The sequence below is a fragment of the Echiichthys vipera genome, assembly GCF_963691815.1.
Source record: "Echiichthys vipera genome assembly, chromosome: 18".
NCBI classification, from domain to species: domain Eukaryota; kingdom Metazoa; phylum Chordata; class Actinopteri; order Perciformes; family Trachinidae; genus Echiichthys; species Echiichthys vipera.
The window spans coordinates 4302219-4328645 of record NC_139843.1 but is presented as its reverse complement, the minus strand read 5'-3'; the positions used below and the strand labels follow the sequence as shown (position 1 = coordinate 4328645).

Genomic DNA, 26427 nt, shown 5'->3' with positions numbered 1-26427 from the left:
CTTAGAAATGTAATGTTTTGCACGTGTGCCATGCGATTTTACAGAGTTTCCGGGAGAAAAGGAACAAATATTACTTTTTACTTGATTTGTAAACCAACTGCATCTGCATTAGAGAATGCTGTGAACAAAGTGTGACACTAGTTTATTTAGCTATGCTTGCTAAAATAGGCCAATTTGTTTACCAGGGAAATTCTTTTTGTACTTTTTGTCGATCTTTTGGGAATGACGTATGATTTTGTGCTCATGATTCAGCGTAGAAAATGTTTAAAAAAAAAAAAAAGAACAGTGCCATATCTTTGATGAACATCCCACAGGTCTGAGAACACTCTGAAACACTGCACCGTTTGTCCGGCTGTTGAATGATGGGATGGATTTTCATCTACTACTATCTACTTACTGACACCTAATTTATTGCCATTTACGTATTTATTTAGGCACATCCAATGTAAATGAAAGATCCTGATGAGAGACTTGAGGACACGAGGAGCGGGCGTGCTTATCTTTGGTGGGAATGAAGATTGATCGGGTTTATGCAAATGAATGTTGCAGGACTTTATTGACGAATACCTAATTAAAAAAAAAAAACCTCGTTTAATCTGACCGTTGCCAAAGTGACGTCAAGAAAGACACCTTGACAAAACAACACATCACCGTCCTTTAGGAAACGCCCTTAAAACACACCTTTTCTGTCCTGCGACACTGGCGTGCGTGAGGAGCTGACCCGACCTGCCGCTGTCCCACATATCAGACAAAGAAAGCACACACACACACACACACCTTTCCAGGGGAATCGACTACTTCACTCGTTCAGGATCGCTGCGGAAAAAGCACAGCTTACCTTCGGGATGACCCATCAGCGTCCCCTCTGCGTAAATCAAAGCGTGAGGTGACGTCGCATTCGTCTAGAGGCTGTAGGAGATGAGACAAGGCGACGTCTGTGAGGACAAACACACTTTCAATCACAGAAACCACCTTCACTTAAGTGACACGCTGTGTGCAGAGGGCAGCGACATGACAACCACAAAAAGGAAGCATGCAGAACAATATTTTTTACGTTGAAGGACAGTTTCCAACTCCAAGATGACTGCGGTCACTGGAGAAGCTTCAGTATTTCCATCCTGAAATGTCAATATCTCTTCCTTCAGCAGTGTTCTGGGAAATCTGACATAACGGACGGGTACGAAAAGGCCTCGGTCATGCTCTAAAGTCGTTCCCAGAGAATGGAAAAGGCTTCTCCGCTGCTGTTTTTAGGGAAAACGATGGTGACGACCTGTGTCCAGTGAGAGAAAGTTGATTTGGAGTGTTTGAACTGGCAGAATAAAAGGGACACGCACTTCGGATGAGCTTCTGTTTCAGCAGGAAAGAGCAGGGCGTCGGGACGAAGGGGCCTCAGAAGAAGAGACCCTGGATCTTCTCTCTCTCCCTCCTCCACTCACTCGAAATGTGCCATTTCTTCTCTCCACTTTGCATCGAGTAGTTGTTTGAGAAAATACTTTCAAAAGCTTATAAAATGTGAAAAAAGACTCAAGCGATAGTTAAAAAAAAGACTTCTGTCAAATTCTTTTCTGTATCTTGTTGCGTACTTTGTAGATAAATAAAACGAAACAGTGGTGAAGAGGTTCAACGAGGGGAGGCTTTTGGTGGCTGCATGTGTGCGCGACTGTGTGTGTGTGTGTGCGTGTGTGTTTGAGTGAATGGCGGCGTTTTATTTGTACAGAGGAATGTGTGACATGTTGTTTTGTTATGGACGTGGAGCGTACACCAAACCCCACCAGGGCCGGGCCTCGGTTTCTCCTCTCGGTGGGGGCGAGGGAGGCGCGTCCACGCTGTCCAATAAAAATGTTCTTTTTTGGAAAAAGACAAAAAAGCTGTTACTGTAATTGAAACTTTTTTTTCAGTTAGTTTCTGCTTATTTTCATTTATTTTTGTACTGTGATGGAAAAATAAAATGCACTGATCGTTCAAGGCGCCCACTTGTCTTTTTGTGCCTCGTGCTGAGGACGAGGAGCACTGGTTAAATATAAACCTGCACTTTTCAAACACAGCATGTGACATTTAAAAGCTGCAGTGGTTGAAGAGCGAAAAAACACGGGCAACGAGATCTCCTACCCTCTGAAGCCCTTCTTGGTGGAGAGCTCCAAGGAGACCTTCTGGGACCGCTGCCTCTCCATCATCAACCTGATGAGTGCAAAGATGCTCCAGATCAACTCCGACCCGCACTACTTCACTCAGGTGTTTGCCGACCTGAAGAACGAGAGCCAGAAGGAGGAGGAGAGGAGCCGCCTGCTCATTGGCCTGGACCGGTGAGGGGATGTTGGGGGGGGGGGGGGGGGGGTCACAGGGTTCACATGGGTCAGGGGAGGTGGGGCATACTAAATAAAATGCACTGATCGTTCAAGGCGCCCACTTGTCTTTTTGGGCCTCGTGCTGAGGACAGAGGAGCACTCGTTCAACATAAACCTGCACTTTTCAAACACAGCATGTGACATTTAAAGTCGCAGTAGCTGAAGAGCGAAGCAGAGTCAGAGCTCGCCCTCTCCACTCTCTGTCCTGAGCCAATGGGAACGCTCTCTCTCTCTCTCTGAAATGACCTCTGTCCAAAGTCTCCTGTCACAGCTAGATGCTTTAAACCATGAAAACAGAGCCAAGAGGAGGCGCAGGAGTCTCGTTTTCTCTCAGAACACTTGAATTACAACACGATGAAAGATTATTACAGATTTTTTGACCAGCAAAAATAAAGTACCTTCCACAGATTTAACAAAGACCATCATTTCACACCTGGAAGCTGGCCAGTACAGTCACAATCTGATCTGTTTTGACACTTTAACGGCCCACTTGCTTCGCTCAAGAGCACCTCGATCCACCTTAATCGTAGGGTTAGGGGTTTGATGCCACCTCCACATTCCCACACCTCAAAGCGTACATCACCGCACCCCAGATCACTCCCCACGGAAAATGACATTTGCATTGGACATAAGAATAGAAACATGAAAGACCCCAAAGGAACATGATTTCTTGTTCTCAAAGTTAAAGGGATAGTTCGGCTTCTTAAAAGAGGGAACTACCCTATGTGAGTATGACATCTTGCAGACGTGTAGCATTATCTAAAGGACAGTTAGCACCCTGCTAGTTTAGAGAAACAGACAGGAAGCTGTAGCAAACTTTAGTAACCTTCAAAGTTCACTGTGGAGACAAGAAGATCCCAGAGTACACAGAGGAAGAGCTTCTACAGAAGTCGACTCAACAGCTAAGAGAGAGAGAGGAAGCTTCTGTGGAAACTGGAGGAAAGAGTGTGTGGCAGCAAGGTAGAGCGGTGGAAATATTGTAAATATTTACACTTAAAGTGAACATATACGTTCTTAGCTGCTGCCCCCTTCACAGCAGCACATTTCTTAGCTTCTGCGTTGTAACTCTCCAGACTGGCAGCGTGCTAACCCCCATCTACTGTAGGCGATACACCGACTGTGGTTATTTTACATACATTTCTAATAATTTTTTGTCTCCATGTAGTCGTTTTGTGTCAATTTACGGTCATTTCGTCAGGGCCCCTGACTTAATGGGCCCCTGCCCCGGTCAGTAATCCATCCATGGGTAAAGGTAATGTGAAGCGCCCCATAAAGGTATGTGTGGTGTCATAGAAGTGTCTGATGTTGGTGTGTGTGTGTGTTGTTAGCTGTGAATAAAGACAAAAGTAATGTATTTATAATTTAAAGTGCTGCCAGATCATCTTTAAAAATCAACATCTGTGTTTCCATGAAGTATCTGCAAATATACCACACACACACACACACACACACAGACACACACGGGCACACACACAGATTATTTTGGGTCAGTACACCGTCTGTCCATTAACTCTCATGCATTTAACCAGCAGGTCAGTCACTGCTGTATACTTAGTCACTGCGCTCCGGGGGGAAAAACAGAGTCATCCCACTCTTCAGCAGATAGTCATCCATCACCCAGTGGATTAGAAGCCCTGCTGACACAGTGGCACAGGGAAGCGGCGTTGTCATGCCAACTGCAGTTTTTTTTTACCCGCCTCGACGTCCCCTGGTGAAACAGCTGTTAGTGGGTGGATTAACGACGAGCTCGGCCCGGCTATTACCACGTCACACTTTAGAGTACGGCCGGCCCCGGGGAACATCAGTCCTGGCTCCGGACCGATGACTACCAACAGGTTCCTCTCATCACATCACAAAACAACCAACAGCTGCATGGATGCAAATAAATTTATTAATAAAATGATTATTTTTTATTGTGGAACATCGTGGATGAATGCATTTATACAGAATACATGAACAACAATGAAGTTCCCTTTAGACTCGATACAGATACGGCAGAATATTTACGTCATCACAAATACGCAAAATATGAGCTTGATATAAAATAAGGCACATACGGAATGAACAGTGCATACATACAGGTTTTTACTGAAAGCCATTGAAGCGTATGGAATAAATTATGGAAAGAGAAAATGGAATTTGTTACCCTTTGGCTGACACGGATGGGTTTGACAATAGACAGAGAGAAGGGAAGAACACAATGGCACAAGTCTCCTAGTGTTAACATTCATGTCTGACGTTCTTTGATGCCGATTAATGATTAGAAGTCATTAGAAAAAGCCTGTGATTTGCACACCCGTGGTAAAGCGTAGTCATCTTTGCTGATTGGGTTTGAACACCAAAAACAAATCATTAACGTGTGTGTCAAAGCCTGATCCCACACACACACACACACACACACGACCTGCTGCATCAAATACTCATAGAGCAAATGTGGATTAATCTGCTGCTGAAAATAGTCCCTGACAAATGCACTATCTGCTTTATAAACAAACAGTAAGCAGCTGTTTTAGGAACCTATTTTGATTTGTGAGATGTTTTCAAAGAGTTACACCTTCAGTATGAACCGGTGAGCGTGCTGCTGAGTACATCAAAGTCAGGAAGTCAGAAAGTATCGGAGAGACGGACGAACACTGTTCCTACGTACTTATAAAAAGAAATTCACTGTAATTACACGTATTTATGTAGCCCCGTTCCTCCATTAAGGCGGCAACTTTCAGCGTCCGTAGCACAGATTGTATTTAAAGATGGACGCCTCGACAGCTCCCCCAAAGTGAAGCCAAACATCTGGATGGATCGCCCCCTGGTGGCCAGTCAAATACTCAAATACCTTTTCCCAAAGACGGTTTCTGTTGATGTGCGTAGATTTTAATACGCTGATGTTTTTCCAAGTGTTTGTTTTTCTGATACGTTTAATGTTAATGATGCTTCAATGACGTGACTCTATCGCCTGATCCCTGCTGCACAGAATCTGGCTCCATAATTACAAAATGGCGCCGCCCATATCTGTAATATTTTGGGCTTCACTTCTGTCCATCTTAATATGCGGTCTATGATCCGTGGAATTATGACTGGCGTAAAAGCACAGGACTTTGACCTGTGGGCTAGTGTTTGTGACACAGAAGTTCTTATTTTACCCCAAACCAGGACATTCTCTCTAACCTTAACCAAGTTGTTTTGGTGTCTAATATTAACGGTGACGTTACACTCCTGTTGCTGAGAATATGTTTTACGCTTTTCATGGGATTGGTTGACAAAAGGGCGACACGGTGCGTGGGTTTTCTCCGGGTTCTCCGGTTTCCTCCCACAGTCCAAAGACGTGCAGGTGTTCGGTTCATTGATGACTCTAAATCACCCGTAGGTGTGAATGGTTGTGTGTCTCTGTTCGTCTCTATGTGTCCTGTGATAGACTGGCGTCCTGTCCAGGGTGGACCCCGCCTCACGCCCGATGTCAGCTGGGATCGGCTTCAGCACCCCCGTGACCCCGACAGGGACAAGAGGCTGAAGATGAATGAATGAATGAATGATTGGTTGACAATAATAAAGATGGAGGATTACACTATTCTACTCCTTTAAAGGCTTTTTGGATCCACAGTATTCTAATTTTGAGTGAATTTACTCAGCTTTGTCTCATTTTGTTGTTGTTGTTGCTGAAGATGCTCCTATTATCCCACATATGTTGTTTCAGGTGTAGTTTTCTCTATTTTTCTCCACGCCTCCCGGGAACAGGATGGAGACAGAAAGAAGAAACAAACGAAAAAAAAAAATAGGAAAACCTTGACTGCCCTGCAGGATGGTTGTCAGCCCGAGTGGGCGAGGAGCGAAGTGATTTGACAGAGGAAGAGCTGGAGAGAGGAATCGAAAGAAGAAGAAAAGGCCGAGCGAGGGTTTACATTTCCACCCCCCCTCTCTCTCTTTTTGCCTAAAGAAAGCAAAGAGAGAAGCACTGAAGTGAGAAGTGACACGGAGTCCATCCTAATGATGAGCGGTGAATAGCAGAGCAGAGAGGAGGAGAAGAAGAAGCCCTGTGGGAGACTACCATGCTGTAGGATATGGAGAGCTGCAGTGTTATCTCACACACACACACACACACATCCATCTATTAAAGCTACCAATGTCACTTCCTTAATCCACTCTATGAATGCACCAGTTTCCCTCACACAACTCTTTCCTGCATCAAAGCGTCTCATCGAGGTCGGCCTCCACAAAGATGCGAGGTAGAACGGAGATCTGCTTCTTCTTCAACAGACAAACTAATTAAGGTAAACGACCGGCTCAGACACAGTTAGAGAGCTGTGCTACCGTGGCTAAAGTGATTGCTAACACGTTTTTTTCCCCCTCTCCTTCCTGTTGAAGTAAAGTCGACAAGAGTGGAAACTAGGCCGGGCGACGAGGGAGCTGCGATTCATGACCCTGGGCCGTCCTTCCTCAGCCCACAGTCACTGTTCTTTACTCAGGCTTTAACTCAGAGACAGCAGCAGAGTCTCTGCGGAGAGAGACATGAGACAGTTCTGCTTCTTGTGACATTTACTGTCACATGAGTCACTGTGAAGACTTTGATATCGAGCATATTTTAGCAAAAGCACAGTTTGTTTCAGCATTAAACAAACAAAAACATCAATGAGGATGTTCTACGCAAAGAGGCAACATGTCTCATCCTCAACACGCCACAGACACGTGGTCAGGCCCCTTTGGTGTCATTATTCAACATACAGAGTAAGGTTTAGGGAACAAAACCACTCTGTTATGTTTAGGAAAAGACTGGGGTTTGAGTTTAAATAAGTATGTTAAAGTTGTAATCCGTAAGAACTGAAGGTCCTGTTTGTTTGTTTGGGCGTTTGGTCAAGACCAAAGTTTCAACTTTACAATAACTAGGTTGGTTATAGAGCAGCAGACACATCTTTACACAACAAACGCCGTATGTATTCAATCTGTCGCAGGGATACTTTGCGCTGCCACACATTTCTTTACGACGGCTGGAAAAAGAACATACTTTAATGTGCTAACACGTACCGAAGGATGGAAACAGTGAAAACATTCAACACTGACGCTGACAGCTTGGGAGAAACAGCACAGAGAAATGTCTGAGTGTTTAAGTGCTGATGATTTAAGACGTGTAATCTGGCTGAAGAACAGTGAGTTTAGCGAGAGCAGGCGAAAATCAAAGTGTCCGAACGACAAAGTCATTCCTGCCATGTTCACACCTAATGCAAAGTGGACTGGAGATGTACTTGCTATCTAACTCCTAGACCATCGAGAACTTCCAGATTAGCATGGCGATACACAGGAGGTTGCTTTTATATATGTATATATAGCTAGATAGAAATATAGAGTCCTAAAACCTGGAAAGTTGGCATTTTCCCCAGTTTCCCTCGTCTCACAGTACATTTCCATGACTTTAGCTTGATGCCTTAAATAAGGTCAATGGTTAAAACAAGATGAAGAGATTTAAAGGTTTTGTTCTATGACATAAAATCAGTTAGTACTGATGAATGACTGAATGAATTTTGAAGCTTACATACGTGTCTTAATAAAGGCTCCATCATCACGCCTCCCAAGTGAAATCAGTTGGAAGCCTGTGGGTGAGAACTTCTTATCTTTTTACTCCTGGCGACCGCATTTATTCTTCAAAAATCACAAAAGCGGCGTTCATTTGTAGAGATTATCTTGCTGAACAAAACGCGTAAATATCATAAACTTTAGTTCGCCACAGATCGAGGCAACCAGACGGGATGCCAACTTCCGGGTCAGTGCTCTATTCTGAGATCATGGCAGATAAAGGGACAGCGGCACCAGCATAGATGGTATGTAGCCCCTGACATCACGCACCTCCTGACAATGACGGGTGTGTTTCTCTGCACTTCCCCGACTGTTCATGTGAGAATGACATCTTGCACACACGTAGTGGTAAAGTCTACAAACATGCATGATATGCAATGCAGCCATCATGTGTAGTTCGAAGCAAGTATATGTGTTTCTGTCATCACACGGTGCACATTTGCGTCTCTTCGCGTCTTTGCATTGCCCTTGTGCTCGCCTCACATTTGGTGTGAACGCAGCAGAACTAGACAGGGAGGGAAACTAGGACAGCTGTCTGATTGCAGTCTTCACACCTCTCCGTCTTTACTCCCTCACAGTGGCCACCAGCCACGCTCTCAGTCTCACAGCCAAGAAGAGGAGAGCTAAAAGGAGCTCACACACACGCACGCGCACACACACACGCACACACACAGCAAATGAGAGCATGTTCAGGGACTGGAGTTGACGTGGGATTATACAGTACTGGCCGGTCTGACATTTTAGGGAGAATATGAACTCAAAATACCTCTTTGGTTATCATCTTCGTATTTGCCTTCTGTTATTTCAGTTATAGAGAGTTTTTCTATACTAAATGCAGTATAAGTACTGTCACAGAGTATATTCTAACCTTTAATATAGTATATACAGTATATTTTATATATATATATGCAGTATTGGAGTATTGTAAAAGTACACTCATTGCAGTAGAGAGTATAAGAAGCAGGATTTAAATTAATAGATTTTTTTAACACTTTGCATGTAGCACGTGCGATGTTCGGGATATGCTCAACACATCCGGCTCAACAACTCGTATCTGACAGACAGACGGACAGACGGACACCGACTGAGCTGCCGAATCACATTTCTGTTCCCGCGTGTGATCGTAAATATTGGATCAACTCAAAAAGTGGATTTCTTTTCATTTACCATGCAGCCAGGTAAGTCATTAACATTGTTATTAGTATCCCTTAGAATACAGATCACAAAAAAAGTGTTTTCTTCTATTTCAAAGCAGATAATCAATGTGAAAATTAGAGTGGTACATAAAGATACGTTTGAGGGTTTCTCCTCCACAGGGAGATGCACGGATTATAAACTCCTGCAAAGCCTTTGGATTTTCTTTCCTTTTTTATGCTGCATCAGGTCAGATACAGTTAATCTCGTCTTACCTTGACTACCACATTATTCTATCTGCGATTAAGTCAATATTGCACAAAGCAAATCATTTGAAATTTGGGTTTTTACAAAGAAAGACTTTGGTGGATTCTCCTGTAGTGCATTTAAAAAAAAGAACCAACCTGTTCAGGTAATAGCGTCTTGGATGTGGGCGTATTGTACACTTCCTATTCAAAGTGACATTGCATAAAGAAAATACAGAACAGGTTAAATTTGGCTTTGCATATTGAGGATTCAATTACCGCAATCCTCCTACAGAGCTGCTATCTGAATCGTCACATTACCGTCAGCTCTGGCAGAAAGAAGGGAATCAGAAGTGACTCATCGTCGTCATCCCGGCCTGGTTTTCAAATCAGCTGCCACCTCTCTCTCTCTCTCTCTCTCTCTCTCTCTCTCTCTCTCTCTCTCCGTTTCTCATTTGGCCCATTTTAGTTGCCGGGAACAGCCAGGATGTAACCAGATCGGCTCTTGGTGAAATCCGGCTGCGATTGGTTGATCTTGGCCTCGACGATGACCGTGCACTTCCTGCCGCTCATGCTGCACTGGATGGGACTCGTGATGTTCACCTGCAGCTTCCTCTTCTCACTGCGGAGAGACAACAGAAGTTGGATAGATGAGTGGAAAAGGTTCACATGTTTGTAAAAGCATAGAAAAAATTATAATCAGGAAATGAGCATTTACTCAGTCCTCGCCTTGGGGGCTTCACATGGCATTCATTCATAGTTTAATGCACAGGAATAAAATATGCAGATCCATTAGTGACCCTTGAGTGTGAGGGAGCAACAGTATGAGAGGTTATTCAGGCCATAAATCACACTTACTCTCACACATGACATCATAATATCACAAACACACCACATTCATCCCCACACGCACTGCTGCTGTATGCACTTTTATATGCACAGTCAAACTCTCTCTCACACACAAAGACACACACAACTGTACCTTTGAATAAACTCTGTCATTCTCACTCACGCAAACTCTTACACACATGCCAATACACACTGTTTACAAGGGACCGAGAGGGTAAGTCATCCACTGATCCGGACCCATAATCAAACAGCAGATGAGATGCTGCAGAAACTGTACATTTAACCTAATTTTACCAGTTGGATTCAGCCACTGCAGCCAATGTGAGAGATGTGTTTATAAGGCTGTATCGTAATGATCCAGTTAGTCCATGTACAATATGTGGTGCTCTGTGCGCTGATATGTAACGGAGTGGAACTGACAAGGTGCCACTCAGGCTTTTGGAGCACGGCCAGTGACACAGAGAAATGCTCCTGCCCTGACAGGTGCAGTCACAGCAGCAGGGGAGTGAGGGAGCTGTCAATCAAACCCTGTCTGCCCACATGAGTCCTTAAAAGAGGTCGAACCAGGTCAACATAAGTGGAAAAGTCTGTGTAGGTAGCTGTTAATTGAATATGCATCTCAATCTCACACACTGAAATACCAGCTGTAGCCCACTTTAGCTTCATATCATCTTACGGCCATGAGAGCGGTATTATAGCAACTATTCCTTTAAAAAAGGACAGTTTCATCGAGCAGGAAGGTGCTGATTGGTTTACAGCCTTCTGAAAACAAGGCGTGCACCGGCCCAGTGGCACAGTTAGAAACATTTAAGCTTCAAGAAGCATCTAAATAGAGTTTAGAGACATCTCTTACATATACTATCATGAGAGAGTACAGTTGTTAAGCAGCTTTCTGGTGAACTGCTCATCCAGACAACTTCACACTCGACACTGCATTCCCTTCGAAGGACGGACAGACAGACAGACAGACAGACAGACAGAGACTCTTCTGTTTCAGTTAGATGTATGTAGGAGAGTATGATGCTGTTAGTTATGGAAGATGGATGACCTGACGGTTCCCAGAGGACTGAAGCCAAAACACCTATCGCCCCCTGGTGGCCGGCTGCAGTATAACCCCAGTTGGTGCACTTCAAATACATCTCCCAAAGATGTTTTTTGTCATTTTTGAGTTTTTATAACGCTGATGTTTGTTCCTTTTCTGAGGTTTTAATGAGTTAAATAAATGGGGTGAATCGTCATGAGTGACCGCTGTGATTGACTGTTTCTGCTGGCGTATGGTCGGGGCTTCAATACCGCCTGATCCATACTGCTCAGACTCTGGTTGCAGAATTACAAAATAGCGGTGCTCGTTACAGGATATTTTGGCTTCATTTTGCAGTACATGTGCAGGATAATACTGCCGTACGTACTGAGATCATGTCTGTGTGCCTGTTTCATCACACACTAAGAAAATGAAGATTAATAACAGGGAAGAAATGAAGCAGGAGTGCAGCTGAAGTAATGATCCATATGGGGTTGCCGGGGCTGGATTGGCTTTTAGTGGCTGTCACATGTAGTTCTTCCCTTTCTGGGCGGACGGAGGGCTTTGCCTCGTTTGCTCTTAAACAGGATCGATGGCGTGAATCGAAGAGCGAGGAGAAAAGGGCCTGAACTGTGAAGCTGCTGTCCTGAGAGAGAGAGAGAGAGAGGACGATGTAATGTGATGTTAATGTGAAGGGGTTATGAGAGGATGAATGTGATAATTGCTCTCTGGTCTGAGAGCCAGTGAGACGTAATGTAAATGTTAAGGAGCTCAGAGAAGGAGGGGTGGACACACATACACACGCACACACACACGCACACACACCTCTCTGTGCAGTCAAGTGCTCGTCGTGACACACTTTCACAGTTTACCCATCGGGGCCACCTTTGTCACCCTGTAAACAAATCCATTTACTGCAATCACAGCTGGGTTCACACACAAAGTCGTCGCTCTCTCTCTCCCTTAAATCCTAAAATTAGGAATCAAGACTTGAACCCGACGACACCGACATGTTGCGCAACAACAACACTAAGTCATAAACAACAAGCTGCCCACGCTGCACTCCTCTGCAGAAGAGTGTGCCTCTCTGTATCGGAGAGGAGAAACTCAGGGTAGCACTGATGCTGGTTTCCATGGCAACCCCCCTGTGAACTGAACTCCCCCATCTGTCATGGCTGCCAGCCAGCCGATGGTAGTGTGTGTGTGTAGTGATATGTCTCTTTCCCTGAGCATCCTGTTACTTCTCCATCTCACTGAAAATGCCAGAGGGGATGGTGCGCTGTGCTCCTCGTGAAGGGCACGCACGCACACAAACACACGCACACACACACACACTCTTAAAGCTTCCATTGGATACACCAAACATTACAAATTTCTGCCCCGTCAGTGCCAAAGTTTGCCTCTGAATAAACACTCTGGCATTGTGATAAAAACCAACAGAATTCATCTGTGAGCACAAAAACACGATCAGATGAGTCTTAAGGTCACTGGCTGACCTTTTCCCTCATCAGGAGCTGGACCGAAACAGGCAAAGCCCCCCGAGGGCAGACTTAGCCCCTTACTGGATGGTCTCTCTCTCTCTCTCCGACTGGAAAATCAATGTTTTACCCTCTCCCTGCCCCCAGTTCCCTTTGTGTGAGTTTGCCCTTCATGCCCATGCGAGTCCAGACTCACTTGCTCCCAAAAGCACCTCCTCGTTATTTACAAGGACGGAGGAAGAGGGTGAAGAGAAACGGGAGTGGAAATAAAAGTTGAGGACGCTCAAGCACATGTTTCGAATGGTCATTATCAGTTTTTTATCTACCAAACGCACATGTTGGGGTGTGAAGAATGGTTTTTCTGACGTGCTCTCAAGTGTTTTTCATTTGAAACAGATCTGCGTACTATAATATGACCACTTATAATGCCTGTAATACAAGCCAGCTTCAAACAAAGGCCTGTCAGCTTTTGTAGTTGAGGTTAATAAAGGCCTCGGCCACTATTTCAGGAAATATGGTAGTGCAGAGTGGTTCATTTTACTCCCCTTTACCCCCCTTTGACTCCATAACTGTTTGTCACGTGACCTATGTTCCTGCCGTTAGTTAAATCCTTTCTCATGGGTGTTTTCTTCCTCCTCATGCAGACTTTTGGGCTTTATATTAATCCCTACTTCCATGTCGCTCTTCATTCTACATCATCTTACAGCGCCGTGGTCTGAGCGTCTTACCAGTTAGCTTACCACTACATAATAACAAGCTACTGGGCCAACCAGCAGGGAGAGTAGAGCCATGCTGCCTCATGTCTATGGTGGTGACAAACACTGATAACACACATAGAGCGCATGGTTCAAGGAAGAGCTAAAAGGTGGTGAAAAAGGCATACAGATTAATCTTTAGAAAAGGATTTACAGGACAGAATATTCCCCAAAAAGTCGGGGAGCTGAAAGGTATCAGCGTGAAGAAAAGTGCTGTGGTGTGAGAGCGGTGGAGGAGAAGAAGGACAAGACGAGCCGGGCTATTTTCAGGTCGAGGAGCCAGGATTACCTCCAGTCTGTGAAGCCATCCAGTCCCCACTTCTGAGTCATCCCTCTAATAGTGTACCTGGCTCTCCCCCAAGCTCTCTGCTGCTGAAAAATATATGAGAGCTGCAGGTGGAGGGTGAGGGGAGGATGGGAGGGGACACTGTGCAAAGCTGATTTGCTGTAAAGACTCTGGACTTTGAGGAGGCATCAAAGTGGGAATCTTTCCGCATTTCTAACTTTGATGACGGAGCCATTTCAGAAGCTACTGAAGGAGCTGAAACAGAGGAAGGAATATTGTTTCTAAACTCTTTCCTGCTCTTACAAAAATCACTGAGCGACTACTAAAGCTCGGAGATGTCTAAAAACAAAGCCTGACTTAGGGCGCACTCGCACTGGTCGTACCGTGCCCAAGCAAGCTTCACAGCTAAAGTCTAGTTCGTTTGACCAGTGTGAGTACAACTGTTCCGCGCCCGGGCACGGCACACTTGTCGGCCACGGCCCGGGTGTGAGAGGTGTGAGAGGTGGGCTTTTGTAAATGTATGGGCACAAGCATGCACACGTGTACGAGCGAGGGTGAACACGACGGTGAGCACGATGGTGAGCATTGACGACGGTCCTGATGTCTATTCATATATGTCTGTATATACGACGGACATTTAAAAAGATGCCACAGAACGGTTTGCGGTGGTTTGATGCTGAGGCGGAGTGTTTACTGCAGATGAAATGTTCAAAAACAGTCGGACAAAATGAATCTCCGAGGCGTGATGACGTATATGTAAGAAGCAATCGAGCCGCGGCCCAGATCATTTCAAGTAATGTGACCCTAAAGCACTGGGCACGGTACGAAGTTTTGAGAGAGCGCCCTTTATATTAACATGTGGTCAGAGAGCGTCTGGTGACATCATCATGACGTTATCCTATTTTGTGCTTCAGCATCAACAGCACCTCAGTGTCTGGCTCTCTCTCTTATCGGTCTTGTAACTAGAGATGTAATTTCTATTCTTGGCATAATCCTATTTAATCGATTAAGAAGGAGACTAATGTAGGAAGCAAATATGTGTGTATCAGTGGAAAAGGAAGGCACTCGGCAGAGCAAGACTGAGACGGATAGAGCAGACGCTATGCCAAGAGTACGCAGGAACACAACAAATCTACCGTCCACTCTGAAGGAATGGACTGTGGATCTACATGAGACGTCCACAGGCCCCTGCACTCCAGCTGGTCCATGCAGGTGAAAGCAGGAGATGAACCCGTGCTGTTGAGCTGTCGGAGACTCAGAGCCTCCAAACAACAACCCTGACCAAGTGATGCCACTTTCTTACAGTGTACTCGCATCAATAATTAAGCTTGTGAGACCACACTGAGATCAAGAAAGAATTTTTTCACACGTGTGTATGTGTGAAGGTCAGGCACCATGGGGAAGGACTGAGGGAGCACACACTGCAGACAGAAGCCTGCTGCCTTTATGATGCATGGAGAGCCACGTTTGTGCACATTACAGCAACATCTCCGCGTTTCTTCAGCCACCGCAGGATCACAAACACTCTTTTAAACAACGTTAACAGTACTGAGACGGTTTGTTTCAAAGACGGCTGTGCTCCATTAGACATTCTAATATTTCCTTCGTAGCTGCCCACTCAACATTAATTTGCATGATACTCCAGGCCTGACGCAGCATCTCCCTTCCTCTCACAGTCACACCCTTTCTGTGTCTCACATGGCTGCATCACACGCCTCACATGCTCCTGTGTGCTGCGTTCACACGGGAGAGGAAACGTAAAGATGCACACAAGAGCAGAAAGGAGCAACAGACCTACAGCGCAGTGAACCTAAATCTGAAATCTCATAGTCCTGGTCCTCACAAAGAGAGTGAGAGAGAGAGAGACAGTGATACGAGGGAGCCTCTCCAGTATGGAGATGAAACCGTACTGGCCTCATCTGCCCCAGTTTAAAGTGTGAAAACTGCCTAAGAGGCTTTTCTGGGTGCAGTTCTTTAATTAGCGCATCACAGCTCTCAACTTACAGCTTTGCTCGTACTGCGACTGCAGATGTGGTGTATGAATAATAGAGAAAATGCAAAGAGAGAGGCAGAGCTCCAGCAGTTTGGATGTCATGGTGGGTGTGTTGGTTTGAGATACAGTTATGACACAGGTGCTTTCGCTCCGTATTAAAAGAAGGATGGAGGGACATCTCAAGAGTGCAAACATTAAATGTGAAAGTGAAAGTCAGGGTTAATAAGTCTCCAATGTAGATCAGTTCTGCATTAAGTAATGTTGCCTTCTTCTCAAAGTACAACTTATCCTTTGAACATCCAACTCTCTTTTTTCTTATAAATACATTACTACCAACTTTTCATATTTGCATTTTCATTTCTAGGTGGACGAAGGGTGACTTATTCAGTGCTGCAGAGCTTGACAAGATGGCTGCAGAGGATAAAATGTTAAGAAGCAAGAAAACCCCAAAGACCAGATCAAATGCAGCGCTGAAAACCCTCTGCAGCAACCGTCTTGGGTTATTATTTCAGCAGGTTTGGTGCATCAAACTACACCATAATGCAGCCTTTGCTTGCAGTATTTACCGAGCTGTGCAAGTGCAGCAAACCCTGGGTATGGATGTCTCTTTTGCCTCCCTCTAATTATCCGCTCCCTTTCTCAAGTTGTTATCTTTTCTTCTCGCCACAGAGAAAAAAAATAAGAGCTGGACTCGCAACGGGAGAGATTACTAAGTAGGTCATTTTAAAGCACAGGGTGAAAATGCACAGACGGCAAAAAATAGTATTGATTAGAATGTGTAAAGAGGGGAGAAGAAAGAAAAGAGAGAGAGAGGGGTCAATGTTAAGTGTGCATGCAGAGAGTGGAGGGTTCAGAGACGGATCTGCCAAAGCGAGGCTTACATCGAAGGCTGAGCATCGGCGCTGCTCCAGGCCTCTGCACGAGACAAAGAAGAGAAGGTCCGGGAGCTACAGGACTGAAGACCCTGTAGACTGACTTGTTCTTCACACTGTCAAACATGTGAGAGGCCGTCCCATAAGACACATTTGACTTTACAATATTATGAGTCACTAGAAGTCCCATGAGGCTCCATTTGAAGCTGGATCACATGTGTAAACATCTTATATGCTGGTATTTCTGCTTCTTTATGCACAATGAGTGAGATCTGGGGTGCTGCAGTTGCTGACTATCAAGGGCCCCTGAGATGTCTGGAATAAAAAGTGTGCAAGCATAAATATTTTAGACAGTTATTTCCCCAGTTCTCTGGTTTTGGTTGAAATCCCTCAAACTTAACACGATCATATTGAAGCTTTTGGGACGAGACTGCAGCAGCTGCTGTGTTTTCTGATGAAGCGGTTTCATCCGCTCTCCACCCGACAGACAAAGACACGGGAGGTCCTGATCAGAGGAGTGCTGAAAAATCGACCACAGCAGCTTAACAGTGCTATCAGGAAAAACTATGATTTCAATCAGGAGTTATTATCCTATAAACGCTCCCCAGTGAGCTCTCACTGCATTGCTGACTTTTGTTTCCTTGTCTGCAGAATAAGCAGATTCAGAGATGATAGTAGCTGTAGGCCATCGAGAGACACACTCAGGTTTAGTCTCTTCGAACAAAACAAAACACGCTGCAACAAAACAGCTCGTCACCGTTTATCTGCAGACGTTGTGTTTTCCTACATTCCTCATTTTCTACATTTAGCAGGGAAAAAAGCCATCAGCAGTGGGGACCGGGAGAGAACAGAGCTGCTGCCAGGATGAGCCGACCGGGTCTGTCACGAGATACCCTCTTTGCCCTTACATGGTGAAAGAGACGCCTGTAGTTCAGTGGATACATGTGTTTGAGCGCCACAACCCCTGTGAAATTACCAAACATGATCCATTCAGTGGCGATAACATTTTGAAAGACTAGAGGAGTCGTAAAAAAAGGACGTAGCCTCTCCGTCAAGGTCCGTTCTCTCAACTTGATCCAATCGTCCTCGCCTATGGGAGTCTCCATGTTTTCAGACTTTAACTTCCTCTGACCAAAAAAGGGCATGTATGTGACGTTGGGGGGAGGGAGATACGTCCATCTGGCTGACGTTTACCTCCAATGAGAAGTGAGGGCCAGTGGCTAGCTGTCACTCAAGAGGCCACGCCCCTAATTTATCATTAACGTTAACCTCCAATAAAATAAAAACTAGCCCCTCCCCCTCAGTGTTGTCATGGAGATATGAGCTAAACATACAGACTAGAATGTTCTTTTGTCCCAGGCCTTAAACAGGTTTAATGATGCTGTGAAAACAGCCTGTTTAACATGGGGGTCAATGAGAAACTGCTCTATCCGGCTGTTAAGTCGTGACTCAAGTCCTTTCAAAATATGATTTCAGGGTCGACGCCGTTCTGAGCCGCAGTGCCGTGTTCCCCGCTGTTTAGACAAAAGAGGTGATAATAATTGTGTTCAGCCGTAGTTGTCGGTTTTGTTTCAACGGAGCGTTTGGACCCAGACATAGTGTTTTGAAAGGGTGTTACGTCAGACTTAACAGCCCCTAGTGGCCACTCTGAGAACTGCAGTTTTGTCACTTCTGTATTGGATCAACCAGGAAGTCGCTGTGGTGGGGGCTTGGTTTGTAAGCATACATCCAACAAACATCTTAACTCTACATTTACAAGTGAGCCCACTCTGAACGTAAAGAGGTTAATGTTATTCCAAGGTGTGTGTGTGTGTGTGTGTGTGTGTGTGTGTCCTACTTGGGCCACTCAAGTCAAAAAAGTCTAGCTACGCCTCTGCTTGCAAAACCCTTGAGGAGCGCGGACGATGGAAGAGACGGCAACATGTGAGCTGACCACTGCGAGGTTCCACTTGGCATCTGGAGGTACACGCTGCCTTTTCCCACAGGGCAGCGGGTGAATGATGGCTATCAATAACAGCCACTCATGCAAGCTGTTCTGAGGGGTCCAGTGTTCACAGATGTCCCCGTTAAACAAAAGGACACACGTCTCACCTCTACGCCTCTCTGTTTAAGGGATCAGTGGGAGATAAAACACGACCGGAAATGTACAAAGCAACGACCCTGTGTCTCTGGGGATACGGTCGTTGCTCCACAGATGGTGGAGGCGATCTCACACTGCAGAGCCATTATAGCCACACAGCAGGAGAGTTAAACAAGTGTGTGTGTGTGTGTGTGTAGGAGGTTATCAGTGTGCTGGATGCTGCCATTGTCTTTGCATGGTGAAACCAGTGTGCTAAATGTTACTCACTGATCAGCTGCGTGTTTGGCCTTCTCCACCATCTGAAGGCTGAGCGGAGTTAAAAACACATTAGGTTAAATCAATACGCTGGAGACAAAACAGAGGAGAAAGACGAGCTGCCTCAATTAGTTGCTCATTACTGAAGGGAGACCGCTCACATCTCAAGTGGCAGCGCTTCCAATTCTGTTTATTAAAGGCAATCGATATGTCACTCAGAGGCTCATCTGTTTTCATCCACCGACAGGTCACTGTTTTCTCTTCAGCGGGGTGGAGGGTTTGAATGAGTAACCAACGGGGATGTGCTGGTCTCAGTGAGTTATGTGAGTTTTATAATCAAGAATATAATTAGCCAACAAGCGAAGGAAGTTTTAAAGTCACAACGTTTCTGTTTTTCATATACTCATTGCTGAATTTGTCTGGTAAAATGTCCTTGTGTTATTACTATTTTATTTATTTATGTTATTATTATTTCAGAGTGTTTAACTGGAGTAAACAGTGTTTTGTACCTTAAGCTAGTCGAACTTTTGATTTTCAGAAGAACATTATTTTACCCCAAATACACAGTGATTTTCTGTATTCTGTAATCAGACAGTGCAACTATTGATCCAAGATATTTATCTTTCTTTCAACAACTCTTTCAGCCAGTGTTTCCTAATGACTAAACTAGTGCCCCCTACCAGCTGGTTGCTGGAAATCCGGCGTTATCCAAGCACTGTACATCCTGTGAGACGGACTAGGTTTAGGCAACAAAGCTTAGATCCTTACTTGGGTAAAAGTTTGTTACGTAACTTAACTTACAAGTTCACTTGTGAATGCCTGCAACAGGGGCTTCCTGGGTGAAAGTCCTGTGTTTGTTTGACCCGTCCATCCACCCCGACCTCCTACCTATGTGGACTTTGTCCCTCTACATCACATAACTTCCTCCTTTGCTCCCGTCATAATTACTACGGAGGTCGGTGCCTCTATAGGCGTAAATATTTGTCATGTTAACATGCCTGAAGGGTTGGTTTTTGGGGAGCACTTTTTTTTTACATCACATTTTCCAAAAGACAAAAAAAGACAATTAAAAGGTTCTGAAATTAATGAATGAATTCTTCTTGAACGTTCTATTTTAAGTCAGTTTTATGCTAGTTTCTGCACTCATTGGTGCTTCATCCGATGCAGAAGTTTTACCATTTGCAGGATGAAAGGTTTCAGGTGAGCAGTGTTGATTTGCTCTGCGCTTGATGTGACATAAGGTGGGATATAAAAAAGATCAGAAATCAATCGATGAAATAGAGGGATATGGGGAGAAAGCAAGGTGAGAGACAGAGGGCTGGGAGGTGCAATGAATGAGTGATGTGAAGGAGATTAAAGTACGGGAGTGAAGGGAGGATGAGATGAAGGGGGCGAAGCAGAAATAAAGACGCGTGATGAAAAGGCGTTAGGGGGAGGAGATTAATTGCAGGTGGGAAATGAAGAAGGAAGGTAGGGACTGTAAGGAAGGGAGAGACGGAAGAGAGGAGGTGAAGGAGGCCGAGGAGGGAGGAGAGTGTACTGCTGAGGCTAATCATAATTGGCCTGACGGTGGGAGATGGCGTGGTGCTGTTGCTGGGTGAAACGTGTGATTGGGGGGGAGGGGGTCAGGGTATTATGGGGTAAATGTAAAGGTCACTAAAGAGAGGCAGCCTGTAGGAGATCGAGGCTTCTACTGTACCACTTAACTTAACCGATGCTTTTATCCAAAGTGACAGTAAGATGGTGGATGACAGTAAGTGCTTACGTTATATACGTACAGTCAGAGAGAAGCTCCTGTGGGAATGCAGAGGCTGCTACTCTGGGAGTGAGTGGCCCAGTAGGAGGTTAAATATAGCTCACACCAACAGACGCACATGCATATATATCCAATTTGGACTATTATAAATTTATATAGACAGTACTCAGAGGTCGAGTTGGAATATAAGAAGGTGCCAGTAGCCTAAACCTGCAGCTCACATAGCAGCATGCACATTAAAGGTAGGGGTGTGGAACTCATTTCAGTGTCATGGGCCACATGCAGCACAATGTCATCCAGTGAAATGTTGTGATCCAGCAACATCCAAAATCCTATCTGCCGCACAGTTTCTCCCCAGCCCGTCACTTGTCTCACTGGTTTTAACAGATGCCATCCCATTACTCCAAACCTGGGTTCACTCCACTGGCTCCCTGTTCGTTTTTTGGAAGTAAGATTTTACTGATCACTTCTAAGGCTGGTCGAGGTCCAGCCCCATAATACATCGCATGACCGCATACAAGCCTGCCCCTACACATGATACGCAGTAAAAACTCTTCGTGCCAGCCGTTCCATTCATTTCTTATGAAGGAGGCGGCAGCGCCAAAGGCCCCGCTCAGATTTGCCTCTCTGCCGCTGCGCTCAAAGTTCAAATTAGTTGAACTTTGAGCTAGTTGTTGCTGACCTTTCAAAAGCGCAACCAATGAGATAGATGCTTTGAGTGTGACGTTTACGTTTCCTAGGTATCCAAAGAGCGACATCAAGCCGGCTAGAAAGATGGAGGAAAAACTTATTGTGTGTCCGAGTTTCCCGAACTATCTAACGTTAGATTAAAATCGTATCACGACCTCGGAAGAAGAAGTTATGCTTCAAGGTTCGTAAGCAGTCACACAAGGTTTGTGAATAGGCAGTTTATGAGCTAACGGTTGTTTTGATACTTGTTGACGTTGATTTAGCCGTTTACTTGGTCTCTGCACAGAAAGCTTATCATGTGAAGGCCCCTTTAGATCCGTGGGCGGTTAAAACTCATTTTTATAGACTTGCCTTCATGCGATGCCATTTAGAGGTGCTATTCAAATAAAGCTATTATTATTATTATTGACGTTTGTGACTATTCAGAGAACTTGATGCAGAGTTTGAGGTTCAAAGATCAACTTCCGCGACTAAAAACACCCAGGTGGTCGGTGCTCGGAGCAGGCGCACGAGAGTCTTCCCCCTCAGGTTCAGCACCAACTTGAATGGGGATTAAATGACTTAATCGTGCAACTCTTTCTTTCACTTTGGAAATGTTATCGGACTGAATGGATCAAATTCTGCTATGAAGACGAGTCATTTTGTGCAGGTTATGACACTTTGTGTAAGTCAATGGAAAATACTTTTTGGGCCCAATGGCATCACGTAGTTGACAAGGATAGACACTTCCTGGGGAGCCCCTGGTTGGGACTTGTCCTGCAGCCTTCAGCATGTCTTTACAAACTAGCGCTCAGAGTACGATTTGTTGCTGATGCTACTTCGTTAGCAATAAAGGAGCTAGCTTTCACAGCTGCATCGCTAATCTCTTGCCTACAACTCCTGTTTTCCTCAAACTGGACAAATATTAAATCTGAGAAGTGCTGTAAACACGCCAAGCACAAAGGTTTCCCGTTAACCTCCGTGAAGAAATAAAAGCTGGTCCATTTTTCTTGGAAACACCCACGGGCTTCTTTCATTAAGCTAATGAACCTCCTTGTTTCCCGCACTGCAACAATTCAAAACACTGCATATATTATATATTAATGAATATAGAAATAAACCATCATTTGCTACACGCCATTTGAACTATTCACACAAAATAAAGATGAACCTGAAAACTGAGCAATAAAACAATAAAAAGTAATTGATAAAAATGAATGAATTAAGGCCTAATCCATGACACGGAGCGTATTTGCACTGAGCTTTTCATTCAATTTGCATGAGCAATCTGTGTAATTAGTGTCTGATTTACCAAGACGGAAAGTAATCGTGCTATCAACGGCCGGGACTGTTGCTTTAATGCGTTTTGCATTTAATGGATAGCCTAAAAAGCAAAGTTCACAGATGGGATTTGTCTGAGATCAACAAGCTCAGACATAAAGTCATAATGATCTAAAAATAGAAACGCTTATTAATGAAGTAACGGCATTTCAAATATGGCTAATAATAACTGAGGCTGCAATTAAACTTCAGAGGCAGAGACTTGTTCCGTGCTAAATTGATCCTTGTCAAGAGTGTGGACTTCAGTAAATGCAGCAACTCTTTTATCTCTTGCACGGGGCGTCGTAAATCTTCATAAATCTCTCCCAGAGTGCAGGATTTGTCAAACGGTCGGAGCTTATTACAAGAGGGCAATTTTGTCCGCATGCATCGTGAGATTTCATACATTTATTGCGACGCTGGAGGATGTAATGATCTTGAGAACAGTCAGCATCTTAAATGACTGCTGGGGGAAGATGATACAACAGAACTATGAGCAGTTCTCTGGTTGCTTGGTTAGAAAAAAGCAACAAAAGTTTGCTTGATAAGTTACTTGACCCCATCCGCGTTCTTTTACCGGTCTTTCGAATGGAAACACTCAGCAGTGACATGAGTTACAACAGTACTCTAATCAATAATAATGTTTTCAAGCCTTTTATTAGATAGGCCGGACAGGAAATGGGGTGAGAGAGAGAGAGGGAGACACGCAGCAAAGGGCCGCAGGTCGAAGCCGAACCCGCAGGTCGGAGCCGAACCCGCGGTCGCTGCCTAAAGGACCTTCAGCCTCTTTACATGGGGCGACTGCCCTAACCACTGTGCCACCGGCCGCCCCGTGAATGCTTTTTTAAACGTGGCATCCACAGCAGTAACTGTGTTCTGCGAGGTTAAAGTCGCTGCTTTTGTCGAAGCAGTCTGGTGGCTCTGAAGAGAGCGATATAACAGCTCCAGTTCCCCAGAAAAGGCCGTAAAGTGGTGAAAATGTACCAATCATAGCGTACACTTAAACTGACATTGTTTTTCTTTTAGGTGACTAAAACACATGTAGCTGTAAAACCCATGACCAAAGCAGAACATATCGCTCTCTTCAAAGCCACCAGACGGCTTTTATCGACTGAACACAGGAGTTTGTATTCTAACTTTACTGCTGCCTTGATTATTTAGTTAATTTGTGTAATTTTTTTACTTTGGTTTCCCAAAGTTTGTATTATTGTGTAGTCAAGTCAACTTTATTGTCAATTCTGCAATATGTGCCCGACATACAGAGGATTTGAAAATACGTTTCCCTCCGACCCACAGTGCGATAAGTACAAAGGGTAAAAACAAAGAAAAAAAGATAAGTAATCTCATCTCATCTCATCTTCAGCCTCTTATCCGGGGTCGGGTCGCGGGGGCAGCAGCTTTAGCAGGGGACCCCACACTTCCCTTTCCCGGGCCACATTAACCAGCTCTAACTGGGGGATCCTGAGGCGTTCCCAGGCCAGTGTGGAGATCTAATCTCTCCACCTGGTCCTGGGTCTTCCCCGAGGCCTCCTCCCAGCTGGACTTGCCTGGAACACCTCCCTAGGGAGGCGCCCAGGGTTCATCCTTACCAGATGATCCTGAACCACCTCAACTGGCTCCTTTCAACGCAAAGGAGCAGCGGCTCTACTCCGAGTTCCTCACGGATGCTGAACTTCTCCCCCTCTCTCTAAGGGAGACTCCAGCCCCCCTCCTGAGGAAACACATTTCGGCCGCTTGTACCCGCTAAGTAAGATAAGTAATATTTACAATAATTGAATTCTGAAATAAGTAATGCAAAACCAAACTGTGCAGTATAAAGGGCATAAAGTGCAGATTAAATATGATGAATGAAAAAGGCACTTTAGTACACAACAGAGTCCAACGCAGTAAACCACTCTTAGTTTCTTGTAATCCTGATTAACGACTAACGTAGATCACACGGGAAAAGGTTTTTAGAAGGGTTAGGGAGAGCAGCATTTTCACGCTAAAACATTTGCACTTATAAAGAACACTACCGAGAAGCTACAGATTCATATAAAATCATAAAAAAATGGGCCCGCCCTTTTAAAGATGGATCCACAGTCGTAACCGTTTGTGTCTTTTTGCCAATCATTTGGACTCTAGTTTACTATGAAGCTCCATGTACAGTCCCACCCAGGCATCTGTTACGTGTGTCAGCGTCTGTGCTAATGCTACATAACAAAAACACAACACGGCACTGTTAGCGGGGTTAACGGACTCTACTTGGCGTGTTTGTCCGTGTGTGTGACAGAAAGGTTGCCGGCGGTGACTCTGAGTTGGCTGCGGTGTGAAAAAGTAGGTCCGACCATTCACACTCTTTCATTCATGGACAACCTCCGACACGCGCTGCACATTTTCACACCTTTAAATATTATCTCTAATGTGTAGTTACACAGTCAGCACGCATGACTACATCCCGCAGTCACAAACACACACACACACACACACACACACACAAACACACACACACACACACACACACACACACACACACACACACACACACACGCTGACCTGGACGCTCGCCATCCATCACTCCAGCCGGCCAGCCTCCTCCTCCAGGCTGCAGCACGGTGCCAATGAGACCAGCAGGACTCCCCGCCGGCCCACATAACAATGACTGCGAGTGTGCGTACGCGTCTCTTTCATGTGCGTGAGAGAATTTGCAAATTTGACTTTGGAAAGTGGACGTTATATAATAACTATGCAGATTAAAAACCCTTTGGTGACTCAACAGAAGGCTGCACAATACAACCCCTGCTTTCTGACGCCACACCACAACAAATACACTTTTTCTTGATACCGTAGAGAAATGTAGCAAAAAGAAGTCCCAAGTGCCCGAGAACAGCAGCCGCAGAGACGCCGCGAGGATTACAGACATGTTAGTTTGATGTTCAATGCTACACACACACACACGTCAGTTATGGATTTTGGTCATATTTACCGGTACTCATATTTATTCACTCCATATTATATTATTACAAAACAAGAACAACTGCACTATATCATGTACATTTGTATATATGTCTATTTCTATTTCTTCCCTTTTAAATTTAACTTTATTGCTTATTTTTGCTATTTTTATCTTATTTTGTAATATTCTGTTGCTGCTGTGACAAAAGAATTTCCCCGTCTGCGGCACATTAAAGGTTTTCTGATAAAAAAAAGTAGAAAAAATGATCTTTATAATGTATAAAAGAGGAGAAATGCAAAATATAAAGAGAAATAAACTACAAATTAAATTATAATCATACGCATTTACATTTATTTGTGTATGTATTGATATAAATATATATTTAAATACATATTTATTCAATTCTTGCATTTAAATGTATATTTTAAGGCCTGCTCAACAGAGATTATACAATCAAATAAATCAAAATATGTTAAAATAATCATAATTATCCTTTTATTTCCGTTTAAATTAAAGATTTTGAGCAATTTATTATTGTATTTTATTTTTATTCTCTTTATATTTCAGTCGTTTATTTACTTGTTCAGTATTTTATTAGTTTAACTTCATATTTCCAGTTTTTTTTTGTCTTATTCTTTCACAGATTTGTTCTTTGTCATGACTCCACACCGTAGAGTAAAGACGCACATCTCATCCCTCCGTCCTCTTTCGTTCAGCAGCTTTTCTTTCCCTCTAATCTTTATATTCCTCTTCTATAATATTTGGTTTTGTTAGCGTGTGCGTCTGTTCCTCTGTCTGCGCTCTGTGCCGTTATTATCTGCAGCCAGCACGGTTATTAATGGATCACATACGTACCAGACAAACATGGATCCAAT

The 26427-nt window shown here is 44.4% G+C and overlaps 1 protein-coding gene across 1 annotated transcript in view; it reads right to left on the bottom strand.

Moving 5' to 3' along the window:
* Window positions 1-4318: 4318 nt before the first annotated feature.
* Window positions 4319-26427, bottom strand: part of myo1d (myosin 1D) — a 108998-nt gene continuing 86889 nt past the window's right edge. The window contains exon 22 of the mRNA XM_083932761.1: window positions 4319-9905. Coding sequence (XP_083788887.1) covers window positions 9749-9905 — 157 coding nt within the window. The 3' untranslated portion in view covers window positions 4319-9748. The remainder of the gene's footprint in view (window positions 9906-26427) is intronic.